Here is a 23,608-nt window from a genome sequence, read left to right on the forward strand (position 1 = left end):
CATGGGAATATTTGAAAAATATGTATTCCCTTAAAGATATTGCACATGTGTGCAATCTTCAAGAGAAGGTTCCAATGAAGACCCAAAGAGATAAATCACAAACAACAACAACAACAACAACAACAACAACGCCTTCATCCACCCAAAGAGATAAATCAATTCACAAATATTACAATGGGTTGTCCGAACTCTGGGAAGAATTATCTCTTTTGGAACCAAAATGGCACTATGCCGAAGACATCGAGCTTCGCCAAAAAGCAACTCGACACTAAACATTTTTATCAATTTATAACTGGGTTAAGGCCGGAATTTGAGTCCACCAAATCGGCCCTCTTTCATCGGGGGAAAGTTCCTTCTATTGTATAAACTATTGAAGAATTAACAATGGAGAAAAATCGTCTCCGAAAAAGTTCCTCTAAAGCTGATGATAATACTGTCCTAGTTGTATCTAGGCCTGGGAATCATATTCACACTTACAGGCCACCTCATTTTGGGAGGCAGAATGGCGAGTTTGACAAAAGAAAAGTTATTTGTCACCACTGTCATGAACCGGGGCACTATAGGCCTCAATGTCCAAAGTTAAAGAAAAGAGATGAAAAGAAGGTTGCATCAGTTGAAGCCAAGCCAAAAGATCAAGATGCGCTCGTTTCTATGGCTCAACTTATGAAGATTCTTCAGCCTCTTCTCCAAGGGGTATTCTCTTCCGTTGAAGTCTCAACTGGAGCAGCGGACGCATATGTTTTCGGTCCAGGTAACTTTCCTTGGCTTTTAGATTCTGGTGCCTCATTTCATATGACCCCAAATTATAAATGTTTATCTGAATGTCTTCAAAATAACTCAAATATTTCAATAGTCTTTACAACAGATGGAACATCTCTCGAAATCAAAGGAATTGGATGTTTTGAAATAAACAAAACCTTTTATATTCTAGAAGTTAGATATATCCCAAAACTAAATTTAAATTTATTATCTGTTTCTCAAATTTCTGATTATGGATGTAATATATCCTTCTCTTCTGATGGTTGTTGGATACAGGATCGCCAGTCAGGGAAGCTGATTGGGGAAGGTCATAGAGAATGAGGGCTATATTACATGGACTTTTTGGAACTAGCAAAGAATGTTTTTTATTTAAATGTTCAAAAATTGGAAACAGACTTATGACACAAAAGACTTGGTCATCCTCATATGTCTAAAATCCAATTCTTTCCAAGTTTGGAAAATTTTGTAAATCTAAACATTTTGCTTGTAAAGACTGCATTCTTGGTAAAATGAAAAGATTATTGTTTTCTAGTAGAACATTTGTCTCTATAAAACCCCTTGAGTTAATACATTCGGATGTTTGGGGACCTGCACCAGTTATTTGTAAAGGCGGTTTTGCATATTATGTCAGCTTTGTTGATCATTTTTCTAGACATACTTAGATTTATTTTCTTAAACATAAATTGAAATTTTTTCCCACTTTCAAATATTTCATAAAATGGTCACAAACAAATTTCAAAACAATATCTCCATTTTGCGCACAGATTCAGGGGGAGAATTTATGTCTGGAGAATTTATCTTAATTCATACGGCATTATTCATCAACGATCTTGCCCAAATACCCCTCAACATAATGGTCTGGCAGAACGCAAACATCGTCACATTATGGAGACCACTTGGACTTTGCTAATCGCAAGTCAAGTGCCTAAAGGGTTTTGGGTTGAAGCAGCTCTAACTGTCACTTATCTCATAAACAGAATGCCATCTTCTTCTTTAGAAAACATATCCCCGATTGAAAAACTTTATGTTATAGCTCCAGATTACTCCAGAATAAGAGTGTTTGGTTGCAAATGTTTTGTATTTACAGACAAGAACGATAAATTCTCTCCTCGTGCAATCCCATGTGTTTTTTTAAGATATGCTAAAAATCAAAAAGGGTACAGATGCTATGATCTTCAAAATGGTAAATTATGTGTCAAGAAATGTGACTTTTCTTGAAAAAGAAAAAAATTTGAAAGTGAAAAATCCAAGGATATTACTGAATATTCTTTTTAATTAATCTAACTTCAAAATCTAGTGAAGAGGATGTTGAATGTAACTCTGGCAATAATCAAAGTCCTACTATCTATGAAAATAATAGTGAAAACCAAACCAGTAGGGATGTTAGCTTACAGTATTCAGGACGAAGAATCGGAGAGCAACGACCTCCATGTGCGTTAGAAAGATTTTTTGAAGCTCCTTCTCGCAGGACTTCTAGAATCTCTAGACCTCCTGAAAAAATTGTCTCTTATGAATCTTTTTCACCCTCGTATAGGGCATCCCTTGCATTAATTCAATCCTATGTTGAACCTTCCTCATACTTTGAAGCCAAAAATCATGAATAATGGATTGAAGCTATAAAAATAGAGTTAGATGCATTAGAGAAGGCCAAGACCTAGTTTATCCAAGACTTGCCTCTTAGAAAGAAACCTATAGGTTATAGATGGGTCTATAAAGTCAAAACCAAAAGTGATGGGACCCTCGAAAGGTATAAGGCATGACTCGTGGCCAAAGGCTATGCTCAAGAGTATGGCATTGACTACGAAGAAACCTTTGCTCCTGTGGCCCGAATGACCATAGTTCGAACTTTAATTGTTTTAGCCTCTATCAAAAAATGGCATATATTTCAAATGGACGTCAAAAATGCCTTTTTAAATGGGAGTCTTGCTGAAGAAGTGTACATGGAAGCTCCGCCGGGTATCAGTTTTCCTAAGGGTGAAATTCTTCGTCTTAAGAAAGCTCTTTATGGTGTCAAACAGGCACCAAAAGCCTGGTATGACAGATTTAGTCATATTATGACTGATATTGGTTTTCGTTCTTGTTTGACTGACACTGACTTGTTTATTAAGCAATCTAATGCAGGTATCATCATTCTTCTTCTTTATGTAGATGATATGATCATCACTGAAGATGACAAATAGGGAGTTGCCAATATCAAAACTCTTCTTAAAACTCATTTTGAGATGTCTGACCTAAGACTATTACAATATTTCCTGGGAATAGAAGTTGCTTATTCCCCTAGAGGGTATTTGATATCTCAATCTAAATTTGCCTTTAATATTGTTTGCAGGTCTAGCATTACAGATGATAAGAAAGTAGATACACGAGAAGTAGTTAATGTTAAAATGAAAATTGATGATGGAGAACGACTTGAGAATCTTAATCCGTTTAGACAACTTGTTGAAGCACTTTCCTACATTTTCATCACTCGACCGGACATCGCACATGTTGTACACACAGCTAGCCAATTTCAGCATACTCTCACCTCTATTCACATGGGAGCAGTTTTACGTATTATAAGATATTTAAAGAATTTCCTCTCACGATGACTCTTCTTGTCTGCATCGTCATCTTTAGATTTAATTGCTTATATTGATGCTGACTGGGGAGGTGATCCTAATAATAGGCACTCAACCACTGGTTTCTGTGTGTTTTTAGATGAATCTCTCATATCGTGGAGGTGCAAGAAACAGCAGAAGGTTTCTCTTTCCTCCACTGAAATTGAATATAGAGCCATGGCAACCACCACAATGGAAGTTGTTTGGCTCAGACGACTGCTAGCTGATATGGGAACTGAAGCAACACAAGTCTCACGCATGTGTTGTGACAACAAAAGTGCAATCTACATCGCAAGCAACCGAACTTTTCATGAACGCACCAAACACATAGAGATGAATTGTCACTATGTCAGAGAGGAGTACCTGCATGGCACCATTGATCTGCCATATGTGACGTCAGAATACCAATTAGCAGATTTCTTCATCAAACCTCTTGCAGCTCCCAGATTCCACTTCCTTTTAGATAAACTTTCGCTCATTGTACCGTAAGTTTGAGGGGGTGTTAAAATATAACATATACATAATATAATAATAATATGATATATTATTATTATATTGTATATATATTTTTCTATTTTTATTTTTATTTCCTTTTATTTTTTTGTGTTATTTACATTATCTAGTTCACTTAGAACTAGATAATGGGCTTTGGTCAAGTTCCAATTGGAACTTGACCAAGCAATCTAGTCGTTGGAACTAGTCCAACAGCTAGATTTCTAGCCGTTGGACCAGTCCAACGACTAGAAGGGAGAGCTCCTTATGAGCTCTCCCCATTGCTCTTGTATAAATAGGGGCTCAGCCCCCTCTTGTAAAACCACTTCTTGTAATGCTTTTTAAGCATTTTCTTACATAAATAAAAGTGTGTTATTTATGTGTGTTTTCATTTTTACCCTTTTGTGGGTTTTGCTTAAAGTGTCTTTTAGATACTTCCTTTTGAGTGATCCAAGTGCATTCGTGGAAGATCACCATTTCATTATAGTTTTGCCCTTGACCAAATTGGATGATCTCAAGCTTTTGCATCTCTTTCTAAAAGTATAGGCATTTCAAACTGCATGTAGCTGGCTTGTGCTTAAGTTAGGAAAGTATTACAAAGTTTTGTGAAGCAAGCATGGGTGATTTAAAGTGTTAATCAAATTTTTGAAAAATAAGGCTGAAATTTTTCAAATTTGTTGTTTCCCTTTTATACCAAATTGATAAAAAGCAGTAAATATACAGAGATAAAGTAGTTCTCTATCATTTAAGACGTTAAACACATCCTAATTGGAGGAATATTGAGGAACACCTTGTTAAATTATGTAATCAATCTCATGTAACCCAATATATATTTTATATATATAAAGTAATACATATACATATATTATATATATGTATATGTATCTACTTATTATATATATAAAATAAATATTTTTCTATTGTTATCTATAGGGGTAGTTTAGTCTTTTTACACATTCATTTTTCGAATATGTTTGTAATTACTTTTCTTTTATTTCTTTTCTTTTTCTTTTATTTTTCTCTTTTTTCTTTTTTGTAAAAGGTGGTGTACACCTTGGAGGGGCCCACCATGTAGTGGTTGGGCCCCTTCCAACGATCACATTTGTGACCATTGGAGGGGCTCCAACGACTAGAAGTGGAGCCCCTCCAAGGCATCCACTCCTCTATAAAAAGGGGTATTCCCCTCTTTGTTTTTTTATGGCTTTGGTTCAAATCTCAAGTTCCTAATAAAGTTTGATTATTTATTTTTATGCTTTTTGTGCATTTGTGAGAGTTTGTGGATTTTTGCTTTTATGCACAAGTGTTCTAAGTGTTCTTATTATGCATGTGTGTCATTCTTTATCAAGAATATTGAGGTCTTAATCATAGTATCTTGTTGAAGATACTTTCACACACCCTGCATTTAAATTTCATTTATTTTATATCACTTCACTAGGAGTTCTTCTCTCGAGAAGATAATCAATGGGAATAACTCCCTTGGAATGTGCTAGGTCTAATACAATAGTCACAAAAGCTATGAAGAAGATTGAGTGTGGTACTAGAAGCATCTTCATACCTGTTTCTATGCATGTAGTACTACCATCAGAGTTTATAAAAGGGTACCACTGGATACCTTGCATCTTTTTTATTGCATATGCATACATTTATATTTTCTTCTTATCTCATTCTTCAAGCTTAACCAACACTCCTTCATGCATACATTCCATAAACTCTTTTAGTTTAACGTTAAGAAAGTTAAAGTTGGTGGCAATTTTTTAAATGACTTGTATTACATCTACCACATGGGTGCAGGTGCAGATCTGATGGGTGCATATAGCAATTCCAAAAACATGTGTGGGAGGGTATTGCTAAGCCATAAATAAATATATATAGATATATTATGCATGTATAATTGTAAATGCATCATATATATAGATTACATGTATATATATTGCTTGTATATATATAATGTAGACAAAACTAGACTCAGCTAAGATTGATCGCGTCCAATTTTGGACAAAAATGGACCCATGTGCCCTTTTAGGAGTGTCAATGTTACATAGTATTGAATTAGGGGTAGACTAGGTCATTCTTATTTGGTGGAAAAAATAAAAGTTATTAATGGTAAAATGAGACATAACAGTTTTTAAAATTATCAAGGGTATGCAAAATGCTAGTGCTACTCCATTTGGCAAAAAATAACAAATCTTACAGAAATGATATATAATGCACACAAAAATGTCACAGGATGCACTAAATGAATTGAGTCTTTGATAAACATTCCAGTAAAAAAATTTACATCTTCAAGGATCATGGAAAAATCATTAAAAGAGACCTTAATTACAGTATCTGTTTGCCCATTTGTCGGGTGAGAGATCTTGTTCTGGCCTCTTATCATAGTTCCATCCTAAGAAAGAAACCAACATTAAATCAGCTAGTTATTGCTTATTATTTAATTTAAAGCATGAGATAAATTCCATCATGGAAAAAGTGTGTAGCATGTAAATCATGTAATAAAGTAATAGCAAGATAAGGTTCAACCATGGACACATAACTCACGTAATAATAAGATAAGGTTGAATATTGGACACACACATACACACAAAGGGAAGAGAAAGAGTCAATAAACCTAACAATGACTAGATAAGAAAGAAACTTTTTGGGATGGTCCTAAACATAGGAATGCACTATTTCAAAAGGAAAAGAAATGCGGACTACCTGCATCTGAACAAAAAGACCAATGGCAGCTTTACAAAAACCTGGGATTGGCTTTGGGCCTTTCCTGCACAGTGTCAGTGGAAGTCAAAGAAGGCCTCCTTCCAAAGGAGCCCAAGCCATCAGTGAGATACCACTCTAGAAGAGCTAGAATTCTCATCTTGTGCCAGGACCTACAGGCCAAGGGACAGTCTCAAGCAAACAGTTTCTATGGGACATAGGTTTGTTAAAATATGTTGTGTGTGTGTGTGTGTGTGTGTGTGTGTGTATATATATATATATATATATATATATATATATGTGTGTGTGTGTGTGTGTATATATATATATATATGTGTGTGTGTGTGTGTTTTTCTTCTTTGTAATAGGTAATACCCTCTAGGGGTATTTTGATAATTATGTACATGCAATAGGCTCTTCCCATTAAGGGCAGAATGGTAATTCTGTACATGTAATAGGCTCTGCCTTTTAGGGGCAGAACTGATCTTTTTTATTTTATTTTATTCAATTTTTTACACTTTTATAAAGGGCAGTTTTGTCTTTTAGTCAATATAGTTGGGAATCTCCAACAGCTATATTCAGTTTTTTCTTTTAGTCAATATAACTGTTGGGAATCTCCAACAACTGTATTTCTAGCCGTTGGGGCCTTTCACAACAGCTATATAGGCCCTCTTGTTTGTATATAAATAGAGATCTTTTGTCCCATTATATGTCATGCATTTTCCTAAAGCATATTTGATAAATAAAGATTATAATTTTGAAGACTGTGTTCTTGTGTTGGCTTTGTGAGTGCCCCTTTGCGGGTTGTTCTTGTGCTCTTGCCCAAAGTAGGTATTCTATATTTGAATCCTTGAGGATTCATTACATGGTATAAGAGTCATTGGCTCTTGGGACTTTGCTATTAGATTTGTGGTGCTCGTGTGATCATAGATGTCACTCTTGCTCGGGTATCACTCTCTCTTTCAAGTGTTCGTGGTGCTCATGATCAAATGTTCATGGTGCTCGTGTGTTCATGGTACCACCGTTGCTCATGCATTCATCTTCTTTCTTCTTCTCCCTCGTCTCTTTTCTTCTCATCTCTATGGCCAACAAAGAGGTTGTTATCATCTTCCCCATCAAATTTGATGGGAACAACTACAATATATAGGCCACGGCGATGAAGAGGTTCCTTGTTGGAAAAGATCTATGGGAGTTTGTGGATGGTTCAACCCCGGAACCCCAACTTGTACTTCCTAAAATTGTAAATGGAGTGGAGGAAGTATTAAAAGATAGTGAAAAATAAAAGGCTATGTCTGATTATCGAAAAGCCTTGAGAGATTGGGAAATGAGTCATGCTAAAGTCCTTTCATGGTTCATGAATAACATGGACCAAGATCTATGTGACAACATCTTGAACTACAAAAGGGCCGATGAGGCATGGACATTTCTAAAAGAAATGCATTCTTAAAAGGATGCCACCTACTTGTGGGAACATAGGGATAAAATCCTCGAGCAAGCAAGGTGACCAATCCGTGAGAGAATACTAATGGCAAGTTGAAAAGACTATGGGATGAGATAGCTAGACATGATTCCATATGGGATACACCCAATGATGCCAAACCTAGTGCTTTAGAAAGGTATACTCAAATAGAACAAGATGAATTGTTAAACCTTGGGATATTTTAAAGATGTAGACAATTATCAAAATACCCCTAGAGAGTATTACCTATTACAAAGAAGAAAAACATATATACATATGGGTAAATATTGGCTACTAATGAAAGTAAGGAACTAATGAGTAGAAATCACTTTTTTCTTCAAAAAATTTCAATTTTTTGTAGATCAAATGTTATGGATGTGATCTACATGGTTTGTTTAGTAGGAAACTTGTTTGAATCATGTGACTATGACAAGTAATTAGATTTTTAAAAGGGACCAAAAATCAACGGCCTACAATGTCCCAAAATTTCATAACTCAAAAGATCACAATTTTATATCAGAAAAGAACGATCCAAGGCTTGATCCTTAGCGAACAAACAACGTTGAACACATCTACGTGGTTAGATTGAGTCTATAAAACTTGCACCTATGATTTTTAGCTCATTAGTTTCTTACCTTCATTAGTAGCAAATAGTTTTCCTATAATATATGTAGAAGGTAGATGAGATGCGCAGACACCTAGGTAGAGAGAGAAAGAGAGAGAGACGGCTGCAAAAATAAGAGAACATGTTAACTGTTATTAGGGCTAATCTCTATGTTAAATAGAGAGAGGCCAAAAGGAAAAATTACATATAAGTCCCTCATTAAATTAAAATATCAAATAACCTTTAATCTAAGAAAACTTAAACTTAAAACCTCTTAATCTCAACACTCCTCCTCAAGCTGGAGCATAGATATCAATCATGCTCAGCTTGTCACAACATTTTGAGAAATTTGGTCTAGGAAGAGGCTTTGTAAACATATCTGCAACTTGGTCCTCCGACTTTAGATATTTGGTAGAGATATAACCAGCTTGAACCATATCTCTTACATAGTGACAATCAACCTCAATGTGCTTTGTTCTCTCATGAAAGACAGGATTGTTCGCTATATATGTGGCCGCCTTGTTATCACACATCATGGTCATAGGAGAGGAAACCTTCACCTGAAGGTCATGAAGAACAGTACGAACCCACATCAATTCAGCAGTTGTTTGGGCCATAGCCCTATATTCTGATTCTGCACTCGATCTAGAAATCACATTTTGCTTCTTACTTCTCCATGAAATCAGGTTGTCTCCCAGAAACACACAGAATCCTGTGGTAGATTATCTATCCACTATAGATCCTGCATAGTCAGCATCAGAATAGGCCACTATCTCCAGATTTCCACCTTTCTTAAACAATAACCCTTTTTCCAGGAGAAGATTTTAAATACCTGAGAATCATTATAGCTGCATTTCAGTGTACCTTAGTTGGTTTGTCCATAAACTGGCTAACTTTGCTTACTGCTAAAGCAATATCCGGCCTGGTAACAGTTACATACAGTAGCTTCCCTACTAGTGAGCGATAGCTTTTGCTATCAACCGGTTTTGACCCTTCTTCAAACAACTGAACTTTATGGTCCATGGGAATATTTGTTGGTTTAGCTCCCAACATTCCCGTTTCCTTTAATAAGTCAAGAACATACTTCCGTTGAGACAGAATCATCCCTTCACGGTTCCTGGCAACTTCTATACCCAGAAAATATCTAAGTGAACTAAGGTCTTTTGTAACAAAGTGTTTTTGAAGATGAGCCTTTGTGGCTTCAATATTTTTCACATTGTCTCCTGTAAGAATGATGTCATCCACATATACCACCATAACAACTATGCCTGAGTTAGTTTTCTGGATAAATAGTGTATGATCTGCAGCTGACCTGTTGAAGCCAAAGCGTGACATCACTTCAAACAGCTTTTGAAACCATGCACGAGGACTTTGTTTCAAGCCATAAATCGCCTTTTTCAATCTACAAACCTTCGGACACTGCCCCTCAACCTCAAAACCTGGAGGTTGTTGCATGTAAGTTGTCTCAGATAGATCCCATATAGAAATGCATTCTTCACATCTAATTGACATAAGCTCCAACCATGATGAACAACTACTGAGAGAACAAGACGAATGGTGCACATCCGTGCAACAGGAGAAAAGGTTTCAAAGAAATCAATACCATATGTCTGAGTATATCCTTTTGCTACTAATCTTGCCATGTACCTTTCAATAGATATATCTGATTTGTACTTTATTGTATATACCCATTTGCATCCAACAATGTCAGCATTTACTGGGAATCAACTAAATCCCATGTATGCTGAGACACTAAAGCATCCATTTCTTCTTCCATAGCCAGCTTCCAGCGGTTATCTAGCTCTGCCTGGTGATAGTTTAGAGGAATCGTTTCAGCAGATAAACCTGAAATAAAAAATTTCATCTGATTTCCAATTCTGACATCGGAGACAAAATGATATATGGGATATAAGGTACATTGTCGTGTCCCCTTACGTAGAGCAATAGGCTTGTTATCATCATCATGAAGATCACTATTATCAGTAGTACTTACCTCAGGAGAAGAAGAGGATGGAGGCACGGGCAGAGGTGGAGCTCTACGTACATATACCAATGGAGGATTATTAAATCGTGAAGAGGATGAAGTTTGGTTCGGTACCAAGGGCACAGATTCCAAAGGAAAAGGAGGTATAGGTAAGGGAAAAGGGTCAGCTGGACCAACCTGCAGCGGGGAACCGGTACTAGAGAAATATGGAGTGGATTCCAAGAAAGATACATCCGCACTGACATACTCTCGGCGAGAAATAGGATCATAACACCGATATCCCTTTTGATTTTTTGGATAACCTATAAATATGCACTTTGTAGCTTGAGCAGATAATTTATCACGGTCAGGACCAAGTTTGTGTACAAAACAAACACATCCAAATATTTTTGGTGAGAAAGAGAAGAGTGGGGCATTAGGTTTTAGGATATGTAATGAAATTTGATCACCCACAGAAGATGAAGGCATGCGGTTGATCATATAACAAGCAGTGGTAATCGCATCACCCCAATATAACGCACGAACATTGGATTGAATCATAATGGTCCTGGCAACATCAAGCAGGTGCCGATGTTTTCGCTCAGCCACCCCATTTTGTTGAGATGAATAGGCACAGGAAGTTTGGGGTTGAATGTCATGATCTTGGTAAAATTGTAACAGAAGTTTTGATTTAAACCCAAGAGCATTATCAGTGCGAACAATCTTGACAATAGATTCAAACTGAGTTTTTATTTCAAAAATTAAGGATTTGATAATACTTGGAACTTCAGATCGTTCTTTTATTTAAAACACTCATGACAACTTAGAGCAATAACAAGATAATATCGACATTGAGTCCTAATAGGAATCTTACTAGGACCCCATACATCTGCATGAAGAAGTTTAAAGACTTTATGACTAGACTGACTCTGACTTGAAGGGAACGAACTTCGATGATGCTTGCCCAACTGACATGCTTCACACTGAAATGATATAGTGAAAGGAATTTGAGGAAAGACAGAACGAAGCTTTGACAATGAAGGATGACCAAGACGGCGATGCCACTGAACATGACTGGATGAGTGTTCCATTGCCGCATGAACAGTCCCCATTTGATGATGTAGGTAGTAGTCATTTTCTTCATAGCCTCCACCAATCATCTTCCCCGTCAGCAAATCCTGAAAATGACAACCCATCAGATCAAATATCACTCTACAGTTTAATTCTTTTGTAAGACAACTAACAGAGAGTAAACTTTGAGGAAAGTTGGGAGCATGAAGAACATTTTTCAACTGTAAGGAGGAGGATATAGAAATGTTTCCCTGACCAACAACCGGTGAAGAACTCCCATCGGCTAATGAGACTCCTCGATGAACAGTAATATCCTTTAGATCTGAAAAAACAAGCGAATTTCCACACAAGTGTCTGGATGCACCAGAGTCAATAATCCACTTACTGTCATTTGGAGGAAGATGATTCCCTATTGAGTAGGCAACACCGGCTGCAGGAGGGGCGGAACTCAAGGAGCGAAGAGCTATCAGCTCATCATATTCAGCTCGACTGAGGGTGATACTATCACTTGCAGAGCTATTATCATGTACATTTGTTGTCTCTAGTGTAGTAACATTTGCTTTAGGAGCATATGGCTTTGATGAAGAAGCGGTTGGCCGACCATGCTTATCCCAGCAACGATCTTCTAAATGTCCAGATTTTCCACAGAATGTACATTGAAGCTTTCATCTGCCTCTCACACCTCGTCCACGACCTCGTCCTCTGATATTCTGAATATTCCCACGCCCATAACCAGATGAGACAACTAGAGCAGATGACTGAGTCACAGGCTGAGATTGTGGAAGAGAGATCGCAAGTCTACTTAGACGATTGTATCCATCAGCAAGAGTAGGTACATCTGATCCAGTCAACATTTGGACTTTTGAAACAGAGAATTTTGATGATAGACCTGTAAGAAACCAAGCAACCATAGTTTGTTCTTGATGATCCTTTTGCTTCGAGCAACAAAGAGGCATGTGAGCATTGAGTCTTTCAAACGCAGCCTTGACGGAGGCATAATACTGGGCCAAGGTCTGATCTCCCTGCTGTAAATTATATATCTCCTGTTCAACTTGCAGGATACGACTCACATTAGTCTCTTGTGAGTACGTATCTCGAAGATTGTCCCACATCTGTTTGGCTGTATTATAGTAAATTAAACCATCTGCAATATGGGGTTCGACATTGTTCATGATCCATGACATAACTATGTCATTATCTTCATCCTAAGTAATATATTTTCCCACTTTTTCCGTGAGTTCGTCTTCCAACAAAATATGTTTTCTACGATGTCCAGATATCGACATCATAAAAGTTCTGGACCACCTGGCATAGTTAGTTTCATTCAACCTTACAGAAGAGTCGTACGAGAAGGGATTGGCAAAAGCCTTATACTACCCAATATGTTCAATTTTGGAATCACATTTCGAAGTTTCAGCCATACTGAAGATTTAATTCTATTTCAGCTGCAACAAAAAAATCAGATTCACTCAACAACAAGTTTTATAATCACGCATCAGGAAAGTCCATGACTACACAGTTTTCCACACCAGAGATAGAATCTGGACAGACTTCAAGCGACATAGGGAATAGCGTGTATTACCATCACGCATCAGCCAATATGACAACCAGCAACTGTACCCAACACGGAATCCCGCGACAGTAAAGAACAGCAGCCCACAAACAGGGATATTTTCCAACACAGCAGGGAATCACGTCTGTTGTTTCCACGACAGAAAGACAACTGATACTAACATGCTTCTTTCACAGCACGCATGTAAAAAAACCACGACACAGCAAGGAATCACGACTGATGAAATCCATATTCTGAAATAAAAAAACCAACTAAAATCCAGGGAATCACGACCAACGATAATATGCAGACGCAGAAAAGGAATCACGACAGTTGCTACTCCCAGACATATAAAGCTCGATAGCCAACAAGAATATCAGTTCTTCAGGGCACGGTTAAACAAATCAGTCATATCTCGATCACAAGCAACAGCACAGGAAATGAGATGGTCGTTGCTCCCAAACAACAGGAAATCACGACAGAAAAAAAAAATCCAAAACTGAGGAGCTCAAGGGTTACGGCTACCAGACCAAAGACACGCATCCACATCTGCTCCCTTAGATCTGATGACAGATCTGGGTCATGACCTTGGTCAAATCCCAGATCTGTTATCAGATCTTACACAGAAAAAAAAACAGCAAACCTGATTTCAATATTTTTTTTTGTTGGTGTAGATCAATCACTATTGATCACGCTCCCGAGATCAATGGCTCTGATACCATGTAGAAGGTAGATGAGATGCGCAGACACCTAGGTAGAGAGAGAAAGAGAGAGAGACGGCTGCAAAAATAAGAGAACATGTTAACTGTTATTAGGGCTAATCTCTATGTTAAATAGAGAGAGGCCAAAAGGAGAAATTACATATAAGTCCCTCATTAAATTAAAATATCAAATAACCTCTAATCTAAGAAAACTTAAACTTAAAACCTCTTAATCTCAACAATATATATATAACGTGTGTGTACATATATATAGAGAGAGAGAGAGACACAACATACTTTAACACTCCCCCTCAAACTTACGATCAGATCACTGAAAGTTTGTCAAAAAAAAAGTGGAACCTAGAGGAGGGAAGTGTCTTGATGAAGAATTTTGTCAGTTTTTACTCAGATGTAACATAAGGCAATGATATAGACCTCTTCAAATATTCTTAACAAATATAGTGGCAATCCATCTCAATGTGCTTAGTTCTTTCATAGAACGTGTGGTTGTCAGCAATGTAAATTGTGTTCTTGTTGTCGCATCAATGTTTTGAGAGTGTTATAAGATGCACCCCTATATCTTCAAGGGGCCGCCTCAACCAAACAACTCCATATGTAGTAGTGGTCATGACTCGGTACTATGCTTCGGTTGATGAAAGATAAATCTTTTGTTGCTTTTTGCATTTCCAAGATACGAGGGAGTTACCTAAAAATACACAAAAACCAGTAATTGAGCAACGATCATTAGGATCTCCTCTCCAATCAAAGTCAGGGTAAGCTACTAAATCAAGTAAGGAAGACAAAAAAAGGTTTTTTGAAACAATTTTTTGAATTTATCTAACTATTCTCACAACAACACTCATATACACAGTAGTTGGTGAATGTTGAAATTGGCTCGCAATATGAACTACATGAGCAATATCAGGTCTAGTGCTGGATAGGTATGTAACAGCCTCAATCATATAATATAGAGTAGAATCATCTAGAGGTGTTTCATCATCGATCTTCATTTTTGCATTGATTATTTCTGAAGTGTTCACTCTTTTCTCATCAGTAATACCAGACTTGTCAATAAACTTAGTGGCAAGTTTATATTTAGTAGATACCCACAATGCGAATATGCTACCTCAATATCAAAAAAATATATAAGAAATCCAAGATCAATCATTTCAAAATTAGTTTCAAGAACTTTTTTAATACGGTTAACTCCTTGTTTATCTCCGTCAATAATGATCATGTCATCTACATACAACAGTAAAATGACTATACCTGCATCAGATGTCTTAACAAATAAAGCAATATCAGTATAACACGATTTATATTCAGTCTTAATCAAGACATTACTGAACTTATCATACCAAGCTTTGGGAGTCTGTTTTAAGCTATACAAAGCTTTCTTTAAGTAGAGAACGTGTCCACGTGAAACCTCAAGGCCAAGGGATGGATCCATATAGACTTCTTTTAATTTTTCATTCAAAAACGCATTTTTAACATTCATTTGATATACAAGTCAACTTCTAACGGAAGCTAGTGTAAGAAAGTGAGTCCATTCAAAGATGTTCACTAAATCACCAACAATGGGCACTCAAAGAGTTTCACTAAAAATATCTAAATGAACACTAAAAAGAACCACAAAAAGGGTTCACACACAAATACCCACTAAATGGGTTCAAGAACAAAAGAAAAATAATAAATTTATTGATTGTAATCCACACTAAAAGTGATACATTGAGTGGGGGTTATGCCCATATTTATACACAAAAGAAGGGAACATATAGAGAGTTGTTGGGCTCCCAACGACTCTTTGTATTGACTGGTCAATATTTTGATTAGTTCAATACAAACTAAAAAATAAAAAAAGGTAAACCTAGTTACTAAGTTAGTTATTCATAAATATACATATGTTATATATTTATATTTTTAGTACTCCCCCTCAAACTTACGGTTGAATAACCAAAAGTTTGTCTAAGAGAAAGTGAAATCTAGGAGCCGCGAGTGGTTTGGTGAAGAAATCTGCCAATTGATATTCTGACGTAACATAGGGAAAATGAATAGTGCCGTGTAGGAATTCCTCTCGTGCATAGTGACAATTCATCTCAATGTATTTGTGTAATACCTGACAATTTTTCAGAGATTTTTGTTTGAATATAAAATATCTAAGGTAATGAATATTTTTTGCAACCTATTTTATGATTATTGAATACACGGTTGTGACCGCACTGAGATTCTGAAAAGAACGCAAGTGATTTTGTCGAAAATGGCGCTCATAAGCTCGCAAAACATGCCCGACAACCTTAAGGGCAAAATCATAATTTTGAAGGTCGATTTTATGAGTTTTGAACACTGGGTTGCATTCGTATCAAAAATTCAAGAACGGTTTTGATTTCATCAAAATCGAAGTTAAAACGCATTTGAAACATGCTCGGCAAGTTTCAAGGGAAAAATAGTCATTTTATAAATGTCGCTGGAAGGTTATACCCATCCACCCAGCCGTTGACTAAGTCTAGTCAACCCTTATTTAATGTGTATATAAGCAATATATATATGTATATACACATATATGTATATAATATAATTAGGTCTAGTTATATTAACTCAATAAACTTAGTTAATGTAACTAATAGACAACCAGTCAAGTTCAGTTGGCTGGACTGGCAGGGCCTTGGAACCAGGGTTCGATCACAATTGATCCAACCCAAGGCTCATTTAAGCTAGAACATGGGGCACCCACTTTTTTCTCCCATGGTTTTGGCCAACTTTAACAAGTGTTAAATAGATTCAACACTTGTTAAAGAAGGGCCATCCACGTGGATGACTTGGTGTTGCCAAGGCATCCCTTCTCCCTTATAAATAGGGCTCTAGTGCCCCCCCTCCCCTTGAACACATCTTCTATTCCTCCCTACCTCACTCCCTCTCCTCCTCCACCATCCTCACCACCCTCTATTTTTTTCTTCATTTTGGTGGTTGCACCCCTTAGCCCTGCAACTTTCAGCCCTTGCACCAACCCGCTTTTCTCTTCCTATACCCAGTTCAATCCTTAACCTGGTCTTTTGCATTTTCTGGTTCTCTTACTGGTTCCTTCGAGAAAATCAACCCGATTTGGTTGCTATCATTGCCGCCTCAACTTAACTAAGTTCCGCCAAAGTGGTTCACCCCTTTCTCACACATCGAAAGTTCAACTTGGAGGAAAAATTCCCCCGGGACTTTTGGCAATTTTTCCGTCTCTTACCAATTTTATTTACGAGGTAAGCTCTATCCAAATGCGTGTGGATTCTAAATATTTAAATATATTTTGAAAGCATACATGTTCGCTTATATTCAAATTGTTACGCATGACGTATTCTTATGAATATAATATATATATATATATATGTGCATTGGATTTCGAATAAAGTAGTTTTGATATGTCATATTTTGAATAAAACAAATATATTTCAAATAAAATAATAAGTTTTGGTGTGTATCCTACTTGAAATAAAATAATCATACTTCAAATAAAACAATAGTTTTTTTACGTACCATACTTAAAGGAAAATGAGTATATCTCAAATAAAATAATAAAATAGTAGTTTTTAGTACGCATCATACTCTGAATAAAATATTATAAAGATGCATGCATATATTTTGAATAAAATAATACTTTTCGCTTATATTCCGCTATGCGAAGATAAAATATTGAAAGCATGCATAGAACGACATGCATCCCTGCTTAGTTCAAGAATAGAGCTCTGGGTTGAGAGGACCCTACTGACAATAGAATAATCCACTACCAATAAAAAAGAAAAAGTAAATGGTTGCAGCCCAAAAGACAAGGTTCTAGAGACCTTTTCGGTACACAGTAGTGTGTAGGGCATACTTTCGTTTTGAGATTGGCTCGTGTACGAGCTTGAAATAAATTAACTCACAAAGTGCGAAACAAAGCACAATCTGATAAATAAAACATGCCTACACACAAAACTTAAGATATTGATCTGCCATGTTGGCAAAATGCTTGTATATACAGAGCAAGTACTGATTGGGTCGGGTACACATACAAGACTCTAGTTATTACTCAAAAAATGAGTATGTGGATTACTGAACCCCCCATTCTCGCCTACACAGTATAAGGCACTTAAATTAATCTCTATAATAAAGATAACCCTTCTGACCCATTCTGTTCTAATCTCTACCTTTGAGAAGGTAGATGGCACAACCTCGAGTTATTCTGTTCTAATTTTAGAAAGTGAGGCGTCCCAGTGGTCTCTACTCACTCGTAGGTCTACGGAGGTCAGAGCTATCCATGTGTCCCAAATGATAAATCCCCAACTACTGCAGTAGTACAGGATGCATCCTACTTTCTATTATGCCTTACCAGTAATTCTCCCGTTCATGGACCGCCCGCTTTGGGTATACTACAGTCAAGTACTCGAGATTAAAACATCTGAGAATAATACACCCTGAAATGCCTCGACTGTTCGCAATGGTATTCCCCCATGTACCAGGATAGATGGTTAATTATCGAAACAAAGACCCTTTTTAATCAGGGTTTGAAATGAAACTATGCCATAATCACGTAAACAGTTTTGTTCTATATTTTGTCTTACTTTTTAGTAAAAATGATTTATCTGAATTGACTGAATATGTTTAATATTCTGAATTACCGAAATTAGTATAGACTTACCAGACTGTCAGAAGTGTGACCCTTTAATGAGTTTTTGTTCAAGTACATGTCAGTGAATGCAGCAGGGCAGGAGCAGCATCAAGAAACCAGTACTCTCTAGATGATTCAGAGACCAGCTTGGGACTTTTGTTCATAATATTTTGTATTCTTAAGTTTTGAACTATATGTACGTTTTGTCAAAAAATGATGTAAATAATATTTTGGTTTTCACTCTAATAATAGCTTTGTTTTATTTCACCCCTGTGGCTCGCTTGAAATTTTCAAAACCGGACTCAATATTAAATCATTTTCTGCTACCAATATTTAAAAATAAAAAATTTCAAAACTTTTTATAAAATTTCGAGTTTTAAATTTTGAGGCATCACAGTTTGGTTTGTTAGTAGAAGGTCCGGTTGCTGGCAATATAAATGGAACATTTGTTGTCACAGCATAGCCGTGATGCTCTTTTACTCTGAACACCCATGTTACCCAGCAATCTCCTTAACCAGACCACTTCCATAGTGGTTGTAGTCATTGCTCTGTATTCTGCTTCAGTTGATGAGAGAGACTTTTTGTTGCTTCTTGCACCTTTAAGAAATCAAAAATTCACCTCAAAATATAAAAAAACCAGTAGTTGTGTGTTAGTTATTTGGGTCGCCTCCCCAGTCAGCATCAGTATAAGCAATTAAATCTAAGTATGAAGAAGCAGACAAGAAAAGTCCTCAAAAAATAAAAGTTTTAATATATCTAATAATGTGCAAAACAGCTCTCATATGAACAGCGGTAGGAGCATGCTGAAATTGGCTTGTTGTGTGAACTGCATGCGCAATGTCAAGTCTCGTAATTGAGAGATGTGACAGTGCCCCGACAAGTTGTCTGTAAGGTGATGGATTTTCAAGTGGTTCTCCATCATCAATCTTTATTTTGACATTCTTATCATCTGATATATCAGACTTGTCAAACTTAAATTGAGTCAGCAGATAACTTCTAGAAGAATAAGCAACTTTTATACCTAGAAAAAAAATTTAAAAACCCAAATAAATCATTTCAAAATGTGTTTTGAGAAGCCTTTTAATGTTTTCAATTCTCTGTTTATCACTTCGAGTGATAATCATATCGTCCACGTAGAGGAGAAGAATAATAATATCTGCATCAGAAATCTTAATAAACAAAGTTGTGTTGGTCAGACAAGATTGAAATCTAAATTCAAGCATAACTTGACTAAACTTGTCATACCAAGTCTTTGGTGCTTGTTTAAGATCATACAGGATCTTATCTAAACGAAGATCTTTTCCTTTAGGGATAATTATGCCAAGTGGTGGTTCCATATAAACTTTTTCAGCCAAACTTTCATTGATAAATGCATTTTTAACATTCATTTGATATATAGGCAATTTCTTTATGGATGCAAGAGCTACTAAAGTCCTAATTGTGGTCATTCTAGCAACTGGAGCAAAGGTTTCTTTATAGTCTATTTCATATTCTAGAAAATATCTCTTAGCAACTAATCTCGTTTTGTACCTTTCAAGAGTTTCGTCACTCTTAGTTTTAACTTTATACACCCATCGAGAGCCTATAAGCTTCTTTCTTGAGGAAATATCTTGAATAGTCCAAGTATTCGCCTTTTTTAAGGCATCTAATTTCACTCCCATAGCTTCTACCCACTCAGGATGTTCCTTTGCTTCAGCATAGTTGGAAGGTTCTATGTAGGAATGTATTAATGCAATGTAGGCTTGATACTTAGGTGAAAAAGACTCATAGGACACAAATTTTTCAGTGATTTTTGACACTCTAGATTACCTTGTTTGTATTTCTTCATGTTTTTTATTACTGGTATATTTGTTTAGAGCACATGGATTCAGTTTTGAGATTAATAGATCAACTTTAATGTTATCTAGTTATGTTTTATTTTGTCAATGATAATATAAATCTTATATTTTGATAAATTAGAAAAATATACAGTTTTGCTTATCTTTAGATTCCTATTCGCTTCTCTTTCGATTCCTATTGCTTCCCTCTTCGTACCATTGAATCCTTGTTCCCTTCCAGTTCGCTTCCTAAGTCGCTTTCGAGATGAGTTCAGGTTCTCTTCTAAGTCGTTTTCCACTTTCTGCTTCTCGATTCCTTCTCCTTGAAATTTTAAAGTGCCTCGCTTCCCACTTCTGCTTCTCGAATCGCTTCCCACTCCCGCTTCCCCTACTAACAACTCCGGTCAAGCCTAAGTAATGTTGAAGACTAATACTTTGTTCTTGGAAACTCCTTAACGCAAGATGCTTGATCATGCCACATGCTATTTTCATGACTAAACATATTCTTTGCAGTTCTTTTTCAGGCCATAGATAAAATTTCGGCATGAAAGCAGAAGATATCGTTCTTTTACTCATCTTAAATGTTTCCCTTGTTTGATATTAGTTGAAATGCAAATACAGATGTACATTGTGCAATACTGACCCATGCAAACTCAGGTTATGTATACGTTCATATAGGCCACTGATAGTACAAGAGTATTGACAAATCAAGTAACCTATTCGACAGAGATCCTATAATAGTTCAGTCGTATGAACTTGACTCGATCATCTAGCAAGAAGGGGAATGCTGAAGATAGGACACAGCATCCCTCTTTCCATAGAATATAAACTAAAATGTAAAATAAAAATTAGGCATACCCATAATTCACAGCCCAAGGTAAGTCGATCATTGGTAGTTATCACAGGAAGAACAAGGCTTTCCGTGGGAATATGTGAGACGCGTGAAAATAAAAATATTGCAGCATCTAAGGATTGAAAGAATATCCGTGCTCCAGCAAAGAAAAAATTCCCAATGCTACAAAGAAAATTGTTAGGTTAGCAAGCAGCAGATATAGAAGAAAAAACATATGCTATTATAAATAAAGCTAACGAAGGCTCTCTAAAAGCATATAACAACAACCACAACAATTAAGAACGAACAAAATACAGCATTTTCATATGTACTTTAATCAAAATCCAAGGTAAACAAATTTAACTAGCATATCTTGTGCCACTAAATCCAAAATAAGTACAGAACATAACGGTAATGCAAAAATCCAATAGAATGTGAAGTCTCCTCCAAGGAAAAATTAAGCAGCCTCCACATTCCATGATATTATCCGTTGAAGGAGTCCGGTTCAAACCATAGTTACTTGAAGCACTACAATAAGATGGGAATCGCCAATTCCCATGGTTGAGTTTTCATTTTCATTGGAATTCCAATTCCCAAGTTGAGGAATTCAATTCCTCATATATAGGAATTCTAGTTCTTCACCTTTTTTCATGAATTTATACAATGCAGCCACAGGCCTCTCTTTTATCTTGTTCATCTCAAAAGATGCACAGATTTACATAGGACATAGAATAAAAAATGCACATGACTGTTGACTTTAGTCTTATTGTTTCGATTGCAAAAACAGTTCCTTTTTAATTTTTTTGAATTACCATATCTAATTTGATATGTTTTTCTATATGCATGTTGGACTGTTGTAATCTCTTAATTGCAATTGTTTGTTCTCTGTTTCTTAATATATCTAAATCTGTTTAAGACTTCAAAATGCTGAATTCTTGAACAGATGAGAAATAGCTTATCAGCCTAATTTGTATTACTTTTTGCACAGGACCTGAGTAGCTTTTATGTATCTTATACACAACTTTATTATATTACAATTACTATATTCATACCTACATTAATATGAAATCGTTAGAAATATAGAATTAGCTATATGTTAGATGTTTTGTTAATATATATATATATATAATACATTGAGCACTCGTGTAAATTTCTTATTGTTTAAAGGTATCATATGATAGTTTATTATATTATTAGGCTTAGTTGAAGCTTTTTAGAATTGTAATATGGGTGACGAGTTGCACATCAATTGCTGCACAAATTTTTTAGTATTTCAAAGCTTTGTATCCAAACACCCAAATAAACTTGTGAACTTGTAGTTTTAAAGGTTTTGCATTTTTATTGATTGTACGTGCCATTTAATTATTCTATTAAATGATCTTAGGTAGTTTTCTAGTAAGATGATATAATTGTCAATTGTGGATATTATTTCTTATGCATTTTGACATACTTCTTTTTTCTTCAAAGAACTTCATTTTTTAAAAGTTGTCTTCTTACATCCATTAGTTTATCATTATTTCTCATAATTTCTTATACCACTTCCTGAACTATTCTCCCAACTACTGCTTCCTATTTGCTTCCCGCCTCCCCAATCCTCCAAAAAATTGGATTGACTGATCCCCTGATTCTTGTCCCGCTTCGTATTTTCGATTCCCATTCTGGCAACAATGGTTCAAAGTTTTGTAAGTATTGAATCGTTACCTGTATCAGTCGGACCCAAAGTAACACCGTATTGTATCGTAAATTTTTAATAAAAATTTTCAAAATATCTAAAACATCAAAAAAAATTGCAAAAATCCTAAAAAAAAAATCATCACATGAAACAATGATGAATTGCACAAAATACAACCATAAAATCACACATGAAGCATTTGTCTCTATGAGATGCATAAGACATCATCAAACATCAACTAATATAGAATCATAGATAATATTGCATGCATATCTCACAAGAACAATGTAAAATATTAAATATCTTGCAATTAAGAACATGCCACAAGACTCGTACTTTCATATTACATAAACAAAAATATTATGGCAATAGTTGCACTTGATTTTCAATCGGTTTCTACTCATTACTTGAGTGTGTCATTGCTATGTCAGATCATCTTATGCCATCTTTATTGGAAGAGTGTAGAGCCTGATTTCTACCTTGATATAAATCTTTAATTTTCACAGATCCAACTTCTCGGTAAGCTGGCCAACTCCCCGAGGCAAAAAAAAATTGGAGAGTAGCTTTGTAATTTTACTCATAATAAAGATTTTTTACCTTAACCCATTTTATTGAGTGAAAATTTTATGAAAATGCATTTTTTTACCTTAACCCACTTCCTTGGGTGAAAATGCATGGAGAAGTCGACCCTCAAAAGGTATTTAAACTCCAAAATGAAAAAAAAGAAACTTTCTACCTTTTTAAAGTGCACTGAAGGTGTATCGT

At 35.9% G+C, this 23,608-nt stretch overlaps 1 protein-coding gene across 1 annotated transcript in view; it reads right to left on the minus strand.

Moving 5' to 3' along the window:
* The window catches only part of MEE18 (maternal effect embryo arrest 18), a 94,654-nt gene that overhangs the window by 43,808 nt on the left and 27,238 nt on the right, over window positions 1-23,608 (minus strand). Inside the window, exons 6-7 of the mRNA XM_089983032.1 lie at window positions 21,198-21,354; window positions 6,163-6,234 (exon numbers count right to left, since the gene is read on the minus strand). Coding sequence (XP_089839158.1) covers window positions 6,163-6,234; window positions 21,198-21,354 — 229 coding nt within the window. The remainder of the gene's footprint in view (window positions 1-6,162; window positions 6,235-21,197; window positions 21,355-23,608) is intronic.

The sequence above is a fragment of the Nuphar pumila genome, chromosome 12 (genome assembly GCF_984573655.1).
Source record: "Nuphar pumila chromosome 12, dmNupPumi1.hap1.1, whole genome shotgun sequence".
NCBI lineage: Eukaryota > Viridiplantae > Streptophyta > Magnoliopsida > Nymphaeales > Nymphaeaceae > Nuphar > Nuphar pumila.